General features: G+C 44.0%; 2 protein-coding genes across 3 annotated transcripts; both read left to right on the top strand.

Annotated features, from left to right (window-relative positions):
- Positions 1 to 404: 404 nt before the first annotated feature.
- On the top strand, positions 405 to 4,473 carry THG1L (tRNA-histidine guanylyltransferase 1 like). 2 transcript variants are annotated; one of them, XM_088522580.1, is made up of 6 exons: positions 405 to 580; positions 1,191 to 1,367; positions 1,682 to 1,851; positions 1,960 to 2,048; positions 2,651 to 2,758; positions 4,082 to 4,473. In XM_088522580.1, the coding sequence occupies exons 1-6, from the start codon at positions 405 to 407 to the stop codon at positions 4,241 to 4,243; spliced, it is 882 nt and encodes a 293-aa protein (XP_088378706.1). In that variant the 3' UTR covers positions 4,244 to 4,473. The 2 variants fall into 2 exon arrangements, with proteins under 2 accessions (XP_088378706.1, XP_088378707.1); XM_088522581.1 differs by lacking the exon at positions 405 to 580 and having other exon boundaries at positions 1,255 to 1,367; positions 1,686 to 1,851.
- Positions 4,474 to 6,684: 2,211 nt separating this feature from the next.
- LSM11 (LSM11, U7 small nuclear RNA associated) lies at positions 6,685 to 12,975 on the top strand. The gene is made up of 4 exons (XM_088522508.1): positions 6,685 to 7,081; positions 9,917 to 10,056; positions 10,813 to 10,896; positions 12,494 to 12,975. The coding sequence occupies exons 1-4, from the start codon at positions 6,685 to 6,687 to the stop codon at positions 12,896 to 12,898; spliced, it is 1,026 nt and encodes a 341-aa protein (XP_088378634.1). The 3' UTR covers positions 12,899 to 12,975.
- Positions 12,976 to 14,519: the final 1,544 nt, after the last annotated feature.

The raw sequence follows: 14,519 nt of genomic DNA, 5'->3' as shown, positions 1-14,519 counted from the left end.
CCCGCGGCCGTTTGGCGCCGCCTGCGGTTGGGGCGCAAACGCTCGCAACGCCCTCCCGCGCGCGCGCGCGCCCACCGCGCGCCCTCCGCCAATGGCAGCACGCGCCGGCCGCGCCCTCCACCAATGGCGGCGCGCGCCGCTGCTTCTGCCCGCCCCCCTCACAATGCGTCGCCGTGGAGACGGGCGGCGCGCGGGCCGGTGTCCCGAGCCGCCATGGTGCGTTCCGCCCGCAGCATGGCGGCTCGGGGCACCGGCCCGCGCCCCGCCAGCTAACGGCACGCGGCGGCCGCCCCGAGCCCGCCCGGAGGACCCCCGGCGCTATAGAGAGGTTCCCCTCGCGGCACAGAGGGGCTCATGGCCGTACCCGCGCAGGCCGCCCCGCTGCTTCCGCTTCCGGTGGGGCGATGCTGCGCGGCTGGCGGAGCGTGGCCGTCGCCTGCGTGAGGCGCCTGGGCAGCCTCCGCCGTCCCCCGCCCATGGCGAAGAGCAAGTTCGAGTATGTGCGCGACTTCGAGGCGGACGACGCGCTCCTGCCCAACTGCTGGATCGTGGTCCGCTTGGACGGACGCAACTTCCACCGGTAGCGCCGGGCGGGCGGGCGGGCAGGGACCAGGCCGGGCGGGAGTGGGAAGAAAGAGGGGGCCAGGGAACCATTTTGGGGAGCAGGGGGCGCTTCCCAGAAGGGAGTGAGGGAAGGGCTGCGGCTGGTACCCGGAGTAGTTTTGGGAGGGGTCGGTTTCTGTGCGCAGCTTTCTTAGAGGTAAGTGGGTCACAGTTTTTTAGTGTGGGGTTTTGATCCCTGAAAGTTGCTCTTCCAGGTGGTGCTTTGATGAAGGTTGATAAAGCTCTGGGGTTTGGGCAACTGACTGAAATGTTGGGCAGAGTGAGAAAGGCACCTAGTGCAAAGTGAGGCTACAGAAAATGTTACTTGTCACCCTCTTATTCCAAGCGAAGCAGAGAAAATGGTTATTCTGAAGGATTATTGTATGGTTAGGATGGGATACTGAATCTCAGAGTGAGTTGTCTTGGATGTATACGCACAGTTTGTTTATACCTGGAGGGAATTCTCTGCCAGTAATGAAGCATACCGAAAATAGTTTTCCTACACTTACTTTCCACAAGTACCTATTGGGTTAGCATTTCTGAGCAGCTTTTTAAAGGATTCTTACTCAACTGTTTTTACTTTTTAGGTTTGCTGAGCAACACGAGTTCAAAAAGCCAAATGATGATCGTGCTCTTCATCTGATGACCAAGTGTGCTGAGACAGTGATGAACGAATTAGAGGATATTGCTATTGCTTATGGACAAAGTGATGAGTACAGTTTTGTTTTCAAAAAGAAGAGTAAATGGTTTAAAAGAAGAGCAAGGTAATGGCTGCCTTAATACTAAGAAGTGTATTCTTTCTGAAATATATGTTCACTGATACAGGTTCTTAAAAAAGTATTGATTAAATATATAGCTTCTTTTTTTTTTCTTTTTAACAAATGATACCCTTTCCAAACTTTCCAGACTCTTACATGATTCTCAATACTTCCTGCTCTTCAAAAGACTCAATGCTATTGCTGATTATTTGTGGAGCTATTTCCGTCTCCCTAAGTGACTGCTATTGATAGCCCAAATGATCACAGTATAATCGTAGTAATGTATTGCTTTCTTTTTCTTTTTGCATGCTGTTTGCAAGTAAGTTCATGACTCATGTGGTCTCACAGTTTGCCTCAAGTTACGTTTTCTATTGGAAGGATTATTTTAAGGACCAGCAACTCCTGTATCCACCAGGATTCGATGGACGAGTTGTGTTGTATCCCAGCAACCAAAATTTAAAGGACTACCTCAGTTGGAGACAAGCAGATTGTAAGCATTTAAAAGAGACAAATGTTTGTACAGTTGAGTACAAACAAACATTGCCTTTTTTTTTGAGTACTCAGATTTGGTAAATACTCTTTCCCTCTTTTTCTGTAGGCCATATCAATAACCTTTATAATACAGTGTTTTGGATGCTTGTGCAACGAAGTGGTTTGACACCAGTTCAAGCACAGGATAGACTTCAGGTAAGTTACGTTCTAAGTACAAACAGAATCACACGATTTGCTAAGCTGTGTCTTGCCTACCCAACAGCTCTGGCTCTCTTCTCTGCTCTTACAGTAATAATTTTATGAGTACATATTCAACAACTTCCTCTTCATTTGTGCAGATGCTAATATATTTAGAGTATGGCATTTTAGGTAAATGTTAATAGAATTTTCATTTCATAATTAGTTCATAAGTTTTAAGCACTTGATGTAACAAACCATGATATTTGAACAAGAAATAAAATCGGAGGATTTAGACACTACCGAGTGCTGGATTATTCTATAGTATTCTGACTGATTATACAGACTTAAGCACATTATGTCTCTGTTCACCTAGATTCTGTTGACTTTTACTTCTCTTTTGAAAAAATAACACAAACCTGAAAGAGATTATCTTTTAGTATTGCTGTTTGGCAGTTGGAAGAAGTTTCTTTATTAAGAGAAGTAATTGTGCCTGTAATTTAAAGGTGAAAAACCTGCATAAATGCCAGTCTTATTTCCATATTTACCTATCACTTGTGTTAGTGATCCCATTTGCATGTATATTTTTTTCTCTAAAAGTACTTTCCTTTTTCTGCCAGGGAACTTTGGCAGGAGATAAGAACGAAATTTTATTTTCTGAATTCAACATCAACTACAACAATGAGCCTTTGATGTACAGAAAAGGAACTGTCCTAATATGGCAGAAGGTGAGAAATATATTAGTACTGGCTTCATGCTCATGTTTTGAACAGCTCACTATGGTAGATAAACTATACTGTAAAAATACCAAATGTGAAGTAGAGCTCTCTGGACATAATCTTTAAATAACAACGTGTAAAACTAATGACATTTTCTGTGTAGTGGTATGTAAGATTGCTAGTTATGTTAGAAATGTTTCTTGGGTATCTATTCATGAATATAGTATAAAAACTACTCTCTGAAATGTGGCTATACATGAATTATAACCATTAATATATGTACATTGTCATCTGTTGTTATATATTCCTTATGTAGAATTTCACAAAACTGATGTATCTGGTAGATATCTTTTTGTTTAATGAATAACACACTTTTCAATGCTGCTAGCAATAAAAAAAAATTGAAGAAGGAAACTTGTTTCCTGGAAAATTAGATTTTATGACTGTTATCAAAGCTTGATACAGTAAACATTAGGGTCTGCGTCAGACCCTTCACAGGTCTAGATGCTAAGTGGTTGCGTGGAAAATTTAAAACTTCCATTCAACAAGATAGCTCAGCCCATAGGACCCCTAGTTTCCTTCTCTTTTTACATAATGTGTGAAGGAGTGCAGCTGTTAATGAGGAATTTCTTTTAATAATAACTTGAGAATTCGCATCGTTCTTGAAATCTATCACAGATGCAAAAGTAGTGCAAGAAATTCCTGGCCTGTGTTTTGCTTGAGATCAGGCCCCAGAAAGTCATAAATGTTTCTCGCCTTACTATCCTTCCATATTTAGTAATCTTAATTAGAAATATGCACCTTGCTTGTGATCAGGACCAAATTAGTCAATGTCGAGAGTTCTCTGTAATTTATTCATCTTTATAATTTCTATGTGTAAAAAAAACTTTTTATAGTCCTGTATTTTTTTTCTTGTTTCATTTGAAACTAATTGGAACAGGTAGAAGCTCTGACCTGGAAATATATTCCACTAGTTTCTTGTAGGTACTCTTTTTTTCCTTGGTAATTGTTGACAATTTGCAAGGTTTTCCATATGCTTTAAATGGCTGCAGTCTGAATATTGTATTTTATTCAAGAATACTTTGCATCAACTACGTGAATTTGCAGTTGATTTCTTCAAGCTACATGATAATTATGATAACTGTACATGATTTGAACTAGTAATGCTGTTCTACTTAGTATGAAATAGATTCCCTTTCAAAAAATGCAGTATTTAATTTATGTAGTACATCTAGGCATGATAGTTACTTTCATTAGAGCTTTTTGTCTTGTTCATTTATGAAAGCTAACAGAAGTCTTACCTGTCTAATAATGTGTCAACTCTCTTCTCAGGTTAATGAAGTCATAACAAAGAAAATAAAACTGCCAAAGGAAACAGAAGAAAAGGAAGTTGAAGTGACCAGAACTAGGACTAAAGTTGTTCCTCTGCACTGTGACATTATAGGGGACCAGTTCTGGGAGGAATATCCTGAGATTCTGGCTGAGGATAGTTGATTTTTCCAGCAAGTGCAACTGGCAGTTTACATTTTGCTCTGCTAGGGTTGTTGCAAAGTGAGGACTAAGGATTGTGGCTGGCAGAGTGTAACTTGTAACCCTCTTCAACAACTATGTTGTTTTAGCACTGTTGTTGCTGGAGAAATAGAGGCTGGTCTGTTGTTTGACATACAAAGGTATGTCCATCTGGGAAAGGTAAAATCATTATATTTTGAATGTTAATAACTCATTGGAAATTAATTATGCTTATAAATGCATATTTTTAAAAAGACTATAGAAATGTTATGTATTTCTGTAGTATTCTTTAGGTCACAGGATGCTTCATTTAACTGCTAAGTTATATAAAAGGTTATGTATTTGAGCAGTTAAAAGCTGAGGGAAAAGTAATTTATTTGATTTTTGTTTCTGTTATGAAACAGACCAGAATACTGCAGTTGGTAATAAATTTCAAGGCCAGTTAAGTTAGTGGCAAAATGCTCAGCTACTTAATGCCTCTGGCCCTTACAAAAAGGAACTAGCCTAGCCTGTGGGTTTACTGCAACTAATTTTGAAAAGCTTTTGTCAACTGTACAGAATTTTTATACTTTAAAAAAGATTTTTAAAAAGAATTTCTTCCCTGTTGTGTTTATAATTTGATTTTTTTCACTTATGGTGGCTTTTATTGGTATTTAGCAAAGCTTTCAAACAATTAAGCTAGTAATGATACTGTACAGACTTAAATTCTGTCAGGACAATGTTTAGTGATTAAACATTGTGCTGCTATTTTTCTGTGGCCTGGAAAACCATCTGCCTCTGTGCAGACAACTGAGAAGTAGCAACATAGGGGAACACTGATGGTGCTGGCACAGAGCGTGCTAGCAAGAATTCGTGGTGGTGGCAGCCTCTGCTTCTGTTACGGTTGATCCAGATACAGCAGCGATGACGATACCTGATTGTTAGAGAAAAATGGGCATGTGTGTGCCTGGTCTGTGCACAGATTTGTTCTGGTTTAGGTATCGGTTGAAAATTATTGTCAAAACAGTTTTACCATGTAGATTTTGAGATTTAAGAGCAGAAATATCTCCACTAATACAAACGGGCTTGTCCCCCATAATAGGAATTTCAGGGAAATACACGCTTTAGCCAAATCAATTCAAAAAGAAACAGTAATTGAGCTGAAGTGCTTGTGGTAAATGAAAGTTTATACTCAGCCTTTGAGACTGGCCATAAAAGCAGGAGAGGATTGAGTGTGAGTAAAGACTGGCATGAAGTTTGTATCTCGTTCATTGACACAGCAGCTTCCTTTCTGCTTTCATACTTTTCTTTCCCTGGGAAGAATATTTACATTTAAAGCAATGTGGGTTTTTTTTTTTTTTTCCCTTCCCTAAATTGTAATAACTGCTTTGAAAAACTGTAGTAAATGAGTGTAAACTACTCCTTGGGAGTTTCTTCCTTTTTCTGAGAATGAACAATGAGTCTATGTGTATGGTAATTCCCTACAGTATTAGGATGTGCGTTATTTTTAGCTTTTAGGGAAGGACTGTCTCGTCCTCAGGGGGAGGATGATTCTGCCTGAGTAACTATACTGCAGTCAGTTACTGCAGTAAGAACTCCCTGATCCTGTTCTGTATGGGTTTCCTTCAGATCCTGTAAGACGAGTGCCCTTTACTTGACTTTGAAACGCTGTGGTGCCTGACTTTGGGCATTATCTACAGAGGGTTGGATGTAGACCAGAGAGTCCTTACTCCAGAGCTTGTAGTATTTGGATTCTGCAGTCTAAGGAAAGATGAAAAACACTTTTTGGCAACTGTGACTCTTCCTCTGCTTGAAAAATATTACGTAGATATCTTTAAACATATATATAAAAGACCGATACATGAATAGACATATATATATACATGTGATACATACAATATATTTTAAAAAGAAAGTCTGTAGTAGGTAAGCCTTGCATCCTTGGACTGTGTTTCACTGTGTTAACATGTGCAGGGAAACTTTGCAGCCTGGGTAGGGTTATGTTTGAAGATGTGGCCTTTAATTTTTATTAATCTAAATACTAGAAAAAGCAACTTCTGTGACCTGAATGGACCAAGGGAAGAAACAGCCGTTCCCCGGGAAGGGGCTGGGGCCCTTGGAAGAACCATGAGGCTCCCAGGAGGCGCTGATGAAAGCTGCAGGGCAGGCGGCCGAGCCCGCTCCGGGCAGGCGGCAGGGTCGGTGCCGCCGCGTTCCCTCGCGGAATCCCGCGTCCTGCTCCTGGGGAAGGACAGCGGCGGCGCCGGGCAGCGGCCCCGGCCGCGCTCCGCTCTGCGGGCAGCGGCGCTTCGGGACGGCCCCGCTCCGGCCCTGCCCGCAGGGAGGCACCGGGGCGGCCGCGGCGCCGGGCGGGACCTGGCGGCGCCGCAGCGGCCCCTGGCGGCGGGCGCGGGGCTGCGCGGCGCCACCGCGAACCGCGGCCCGCCATGGAGGAGGACGAGGGGGCGGCGGGAGGCGGCCGCCCCGCGCGGGCGCCCAGCCCGGGCCGCCTGGACGTGAGCTCGAGCCGCTTCGACCCGCTGCTCGCGCTCTACTCGGCCAGCACCCCGCTGCCCTTCCCCGGCGCGCCCTGCTTCAACAACCTGGCCGAGTACGAGAGCTTCCAGCGCGGCCTGCTCCGCCCGCGCGGCCGCCGCGCCGCCAGCGCCGCCGCCCGCCGCGGCCCGGCCCGCGCCGCCCGCCGCGGCCCGCCCGCCGCCGACCCCGAGCGCATCCAGCGCCTCCGCAGCCTCATGGTGAACGCGGGCCCCGAGCAGGCGGCGGCCGAGGGCGGCGCGGCCCGGCGCAGGAGGGCGCCGCGCAACGTCCTCACCAGGATGCCGCGTAAGGGCGCGGGGACGGGGCTGTGGGAGCGGCAGGCTGAGGATGGAGGGGTTGGGGGTGGCGGGGACGGGGTGGGGGTTGCAGGCAGAGGGCTGGGGGGGCAGCGACGGTGACATGGGGGGATTGGGGAGGAGACCAGGATGGAGGTTTGGGGGTAGGAAGGGGGCAGAGGGCTGGGATAGGGGCTTGGGGACAGTGTTTGTGGTTGACGCGGGAGTTGGGATGCGGCAGCTGGGCTGGGGGCCCGGGGCCGGGGGGAGGCAGGAGAAGGGGATGTGGGCTGGGATGTGGGGGCTGGAGGTCTGGGAGTGGCGTAAGGGCTGGAGACACAGCCCAGGTGTGATGAAGGGACGAGGGGAAGGACTGGGACACTGGTGGACACCGGGTACAGGAGAGCAGAGGGGTGGCCGGAAAGGTACCGGCTGGAAGGTTTGGAGCTGAAGTGGGAGGGCAGGTGCAACCAGCTGGTTTTTGGAAAAGAGGAGCTGCTGAAGGGACTGAAGGGAAGAGGAGAGACAGGAGGGTAGTGGCTGGGCCAGGTGTGAGTGATCAGTGAAGCGCTGGGCCACCTGTGTGCAGAGATAGGGACACAGCACCGTCTGGTTACTCAAACAGCACAGTCTGGGTACTCGGAGGTAGGCTTTCATACTGGCTCCTACTCCATGGCTCTGTTGATTACGTTCATCCCCTTGATTTCAAGGAAAAAGGGAAAAGAAGCTGTCATGCTTGAAAAGTACTGTTTTTGTGTCAGGTTTGAACCTGTGCAGCTAGTAGTTAAATCATAACCGCAATGTGAGTCCGTGATACCCTGTTAAAAAAATCTTGGTTGCTAACTGTGCATCCTGGGGGCATAAACAGTGCTGGTGTTCCCAGTGACGTGATGGAGGAACAGTGGAGTGAAGTGGGAGGGAGCTATAATGTTGCTAAATTCATCACTTGTGATGAGGATTTGAGTTTCTTGGGTGAATTTATGTACGCAGTCAAGGTAATAGCCTATAAACATTCAGGGGTGCAATTTGTGTGCCTACACCAAGAACCAAGTGACATGGCTGTCAGATGTAACTTAGGTGCACTTAATTACAAAAATAGCATCTTCGTTGGGGTCAAATATCTCTTCTAACCTCCAGTATTGCCTTAATATTATTTTCATGAAAAAAGCAAACCCCAAAATGTTCAGGTCTAAATGCCTAAAGCAGATCTTTTTTGTACTTACATGCCAAAACATAATATATTCCTTGCCACGGTTGCTGTATGAGTTTAAGTTTCCTCATGTAAGCTTGCAGTTCTGTGCAAATTCTGTTTCTGTAGGATTGCCAACAGAATTGACTGTATATATTGATTTAGGATCTTCACATAAAGAATTTGTATTTAGATGACTGAAGCCTAGAGGAACCTCTGTAAGAAATAGCTTTAGTGGTGGTCTGGCAAATAAATTAGATGCTTCCCTTCAGAGCACGTGTTTAATCTCTCCACGGCCAAGAAATGGGTGATTGGACAGTGTGAACTCTGAAGAAGTCTGGATAACTGGTGTGTGAAGTGTTACTTGGTTGCATGGAGGGTGAAAGATTATTAATTCTGCTATTAACAGCCCCAAATGCTACAGGAGAATCTAGGTGCATGCAGAGTCCGGCCATAGCAGGCTTGGATACTTGCAGCAACTTGGATGTTGCTGAAGTAAATTACTCACATTGCTGTTTTTATTTTTTTTTTTTTTGAGAAGTGGATGTCTGATTATTGAAAGGTCTCTTGAATAACGTGTTCTGCCTTTTGATCTGGTGAAGCTGGAGCCTCAGCTCCAGTAAGGAGTAAGGAAAAGTAGGCGCAGTCGGTGTTATCTAGACCCAGTCAGGCCATAAAGCTGATGTTTTTCCACCAGGCCTTATGGGGTCCTGATAAGCAAAGGCACAGTTGGAAATAAAGACTGTATTTCATTATTTTTCTTGGAAGTTCTAGATAAACCTTCCAATGTGGAAGTGTATTTACCCCAATCTAATGATACAAATTTTCAGGGCTGATTTAGGCAGAATGCTGTATCTGATTAAAAATGTCCATCTGATACAGTGACAGTGTCACGTCTGATTCCTTTGGAGGACCCGGGAATTGAAGAACTGAGTTCAGTGTCAGTTAGGCTGGCACTGAAGTGGGGAGGTGCTGAGACAATTTACACATGTTTTTTTTCAACTATCCAACTGTCCAGCTGGAGAGAGAGAAAAAGTAGACAATGCATTGCAGATAATAAATACGATGTAAGTTACTTGAGAGGAGGTTACTTTATATTTCCATGCTGTAGCCAGGTGTTACCATGCAGCCCGATAATGCAGATCAGCTGTCCGTTTTGTTCTGTAGTATGCATTTTTCTAATGTGCAAATTAAAGCCTTGAATTCAAAGTCTAAAGCACAAGGGGTGAGTTCATCTCTTTCAGCTGTTTTTATTAATGTGAAGAATTGTGTGGGGTATGTTTCAGGCCAATACGTTTCCTCAGCTATCAGTAATAGCTGTGCAGTTCCATGGTTTTGTTTCCTCTGGACAACATTTACTTAAAATGAGGATTACCTAGGGTGCTTTTTAAATACAGCAAAAAGATGTTAAGCTAAGGCTGGTTTGGCTTCTTGTTGTAGAAAGGGAGACCTTGGTATTTTCTGCAGTCTTTACTGTCCTTGATGTAAAAGAGATTTGGTGATCTATAGGAGTTACAGCCACAGTGTTTTGTGGCTTCTGTTTTCTTTTACCATAAAAGTAAATGTTCCAAGATGTGCCGTACTTGTACAGGAAAGCAGATTTCTACATACAAATGTGCTTGGCTGGAAACAAGTGACATTCTCTGTCTGTTTTAGTTCATGAAGGCAGCCCGCTGGGAGAGCTTCACCGCTGCGTCCGAGATGGTGTAAAAATCAACGTCCATATCCGCACTTTCAAGGGCCTTCGTGGAGTCTGCACAGGGTTTTTGGTTGCATTTGACAAGTTTTGGAATATGGTAATTACTGTTCCCTTGATTTATGCTGAAACTTGCAACAGGCTTAACCGAGTTACAGTTTGAGAATAAGTGTAATATTGTGGCCCATAAAGCTAATTTGTCCTAGCACCGAGTGCTGGATTTCCAGTCCTGGTGTAGGACTAGAGTATCTGAGGGATGCTTAGCCATTTTAGAGAAGGTCTTAGGTGAGGATCAGGGGGAAACTTTGAAGAATTCCCGACAGTTTAAAGGGTTCAGATTAGAACACAGCAAAGTAGAATGTGAAAAGTTTTCTGTACAAAATCCAAACATCTTATAATGGCAGCCAATTTTCTTTCACTAATGAGTTTTCTTTTACTAACAAGTCACTTGCATGTCAGAGACAAAAGCAGAGGATTGGCTGTTTTCCACTCTTTCCTACCTTATGAAGATTTTAAAGACAATGGATGGAGATAGCAGCTATTAAGAAGTTGTGAGTTTGGAGCTGTGAAATAGTTGGAAATAAGTGTGAAAAAATAGAAAGATTTTGCAGGCAAGGCTCAGAAAGATTTTGCAAGTAATGCAGAATGGATGCTGAGCTTTGCAGCTTTTTTGCTTTTATACCTCATTATACCTCAGATGTTAAGAAGCCAGCTCCAAAGCACAGCTTGTTCCTAGCACAGAGGACAGACTGTCCCTGAGATAGAGCATAATTCATAATGCTGTGACATAGCTGGTTTGAAAGCCCTTTGTGGTTTTTATTTTAATTTTGAACTTGTCATTTCTTTCATCTTCTAGGCCCTGACAGATGTAGATGAGACATACAGGAAACCAGTACTGGGCAAAGCTTTCTATGTTGAACCTCAGCTTACTCTAACCAGGGTAGGTAACTGTCTTGCATTTTAATTTTTGGAATATCGCATTTTTCAAAGTAGTAGAAGGGTAGCATTGACTGAAGAACTATATTTACATTTGAAATGTTTTACTTTTATTACAGATGACTCAAACATGACTTGAACTGGAAAAAAAAAGTTTTCTGGCCTTTCTGAAGGTATTTTGGCCATAGTTCAGTGTCACAGAAGCTCTGACTTTCAGGTTCCTAATATCAGATCACAGTTGCTGTTAATACAATGTGATCTTCTGTGAAGTCACTTTGTGCTTTTTGATGCATTTGTTCTGTACTGTTTCCTGTCCTCCAATAGCCAAAATTCAATACTTTGTGCTGTAGCTAATTTGGCACAAATGGTTCTTTTTTGTGCCCATGAGTGATCCAGTTCAAACTTGTTCTGAGAGGTGACTTGGCAGTGCATAAATCTGATGCTAGAGTTTGTGTAGCCCACAGTGTTCATCTCTGATGCAGTTTGTCTGTTTGGTCATTTGAACTCCTAGTTCAAACTCTTAAGTACTGTGATGGCCAAGCTGCTTCATGCTACTCCAAAGCAAGATACCATCTAGGACCAGCTGCGTAAACAAAAGTTTTCAAAGTCAAAAACAGAACATATGATAGATGAACTTTTGAACAAAAAAATAAATAAAAAGAGCTGTGAGAGAGCTGTTCCTGTTGAATGGCATAGCTTTTGGCCTTTTAAAATCAGAGCAACATGATGAAAACTTTTACAGTTTCATTGTTAGAAATCTACTTTTAAATTAATGCAATTTAAATCTATCTTCTAATGGATCCCAAACTCTCTTTTTAAAAAGATTAGTTTAATTAGTTGTCATTGTTCCTTTAGCCCACTCCCACAGGACTGGCTTTCCATCCTGTTGCTAGGAAGAGACAGGTTCACTGAGAATCCTTTTCATTTATCTGTATTTCATAAAAACAAACAAGCAAAACCAAACCCCTTGCCTACTAGCAGAATAAAAGCAGTTTCTTTTCCAGTTTCAGGACTATATATTCCTAGGTTAATGCGTCTATACAGTGCTTTGGATTTGCTGTTCTAACTTCGTTTTGTTTTCCATTGTCTGCTCACCTCCCAGAATACCCTCAAGGCCTCCCTTAGTTTGGTTTGGTTTGTTTTGGGGAGCACAAACCATCTGTTCCTTTCTCAGTTTGTCCTCCCTGATGATTGAGGCTGCTTAACTTGAGGATTTGTGTCCTGCCTAAGGAGACCAGAGTGGAAATGTCTCTAGTACTACTGAAAACATTCCAAGAGGGTTGTGGGGGGAGAACTAAGGGAGCAACGTGGTAGACTTGTGTTGTTCCTGTCACAAGCTAAATGCTACTGCACATCTGTATTGCTCCCTAACTGCATTCCATAATGATCTCACGAAAGATACCCGTGCATGTGCATGAGATCTGTTCACCTTGTATCACAATTTGGCTTTATCAAGAAATGCAGTTTTTTATTGCTAGTGAAGGTTCTTCACTAACTGTTTATTGTGACCTCTGATTCCAGTACAAATATTCAAATACCACGTAGAAGTGCAAAACAGGAGGCCTCCCTTGTTTTATGAATACACAAATGTTCCTTTACAGCTATTTGACAGACTCAAACTGCAGGAGTCCTCAGTAAAGAAGGGAGCTGACTCAAAGACTGTCTCCGAGGAGCTCGTCCCAACAAATGACTCTCAGACGCTTGGATGGAAAGCTGGATCAGGACGGGGGAGAGCAGAAGATGAGCGTGAGAGGCAAAAACGCTTGAGCAGAGCTGGAGAGAAGAAGGTGCCAGGTGACGGTCTGCATGCGGCTGCCCGAGGGGAAGCTGATGTGGGTAGCGGGACTGCCCACACAGAGGGTGCCAGTGCTGGTGGTACCCAGGCAAGAAGCCAGTCTCGGAGAAAGAAGAGGCCCAAGGTGGATTATCAGCAGGTGTTTACACGCCACATAAACCAGATTTTTATCCGAGGAGAGAATGTCTTGCTTGTGCATTTAGCACACTGACCGGGCTGAGCCTTGGTCAGTGTATTTATTTGATAGCATGAATTGCCGCTGTGGTTCTCGTTGCTCTTTAGCATTCATGTTGAGTATCATGATACTCCGACTGGTTTCCCATGACCGTAACAAGGTAGGGGAGATAGTTTTAACTGGGGCATTGTGAGCTTGTTGCAAAGCAGCCTGCTTAGGTCTTTGCTGTGGGGAGAGGGGCAGCGGGTGTCTCGGGACAAGTTGAGAACATACTCGTTTCTGAGACAAGAGGGAGATGAGCACAGATCCCTGTGATCCTTAAAAAGAAGCTAAGAGAGCTGGAAGAGTTTTGCTCTAGTTGGTTATATGAGCTAACTGTGGCACACATCCAAGGAGCATAAATTTAGACCTCCACCTGAAGCAAGTCACTAATGCTGTATATTTCACATGTTCTGAGTAATCTCCAAAGATTACTGGTGAAACCAACAGTTTATCCACTGTTGCTGTATGAATATGTTCTCTTCCAGATGTAATTCCAGTAGTAATTTTGAAGTAGTGTATAAAAAGGTGGGATGACATACTTCTGATGCCCGTTAGCTCTGTAATGCCCTGCATGATAGAAAACCTTAATTGTAATGCTTTTTTGGTTTGTTTCTGTGAATGATGGCAAGATTTTAAATTTTCAGTATCGAAGCTTAGGCTCCTGTTTGTTGTACTTTTGCCCTGTCTCACCAGCAAGCAGCTAATATAGCTGATCCAGGGACCTCCATATTTGGACTTTATCTGTGAATGTTGTGGATACATATCAAAAATTGTATTTTTACTTTTCATCCATTTGCTACTTAGTGAAGTTTGCAAAGATGTAGGGTTTCTCAGATTTGAGCATTTGTGCTGAGCACAGTGGTACTGTATCTACGCACCTTCCAACTTCCCTCTGTTGAAGTCCAGGGGTGGTGCCTCTCCAGTTGTTCTCATGGAGCAGAAATCTTTTGACATCTGTGTGAATGATGTGTCTTCTAATTCCAGTTGAACTCAGCTTTGGAGGTGTGCCTGAGGTGGTTTTGAGGTCAAACCCAGCTCATCAAGTCACTCTTAGCAGTGTTCTTAAGGTACTTACATCAGGCCAGGCCTCTGCAGGTATAAACTGCTTTCCAAGAGCTGCATGCAAAGTTTGAGGGTAAATGAGGCCGTTAATATCTAGTTTGACCTCTTGGATGTCAAATGACACTGGATTTCACCTTCTGTTCTTGTATTCACCTCAGTTACCTGAAGCTGGGAAACTGCCAAGATAATGTTTTGAGGTGGCAATGGGTTAAAAAAAAAGAAAACACTTTAGTGCTTTGTAGCACTTTGTAGGTTATGAACTGTCTAATGATGTCATAAGTCCTGCAGCTGAGTGACTCTGTTCTCCAATGACGTGTATTTCTGTTGACAAGCAAGCAGCATGCTGTGTTGGCCACATTAGGAGTATGTCTGGTGCTTGGGTGTGTTAACAGAAGTCATTTAGCAGGAGTTTCTGGACGCACAAAGCAGCTGTTTCCCTCTGAGGCAGCCTGAAACTTTTGTGTCAACATTTCTGATGATGAGGGGCTGGGAAGATTGATCAGATCAGCCTCTGAGCAGCAATCGCAAGTTCAGCATGGGACAAAAGTACTTA

This window comes from Tinamus guttatus, unplaced genomic scaffold, assembly GCF_059628265.1.
Source record: "Tinamus guttatus ecotype Peru unplaced genomic scaffold, ASM5962826v1 Tinamus_guttatus_pri_ptg000155l, whole genome shotgun sequence".
Classification (NCBI taxonomy): domain Eukaryota; kingdom Metazoa; phylum Chordata; class Aves; order Tinamiformes; family Tinamidae; genus Tinamus; species Tinamus guttatus.
Note: the sequence above shows the minus strand (reverse complement) of the source record. Positions and strands in the feature narration are given on the sequence as shown.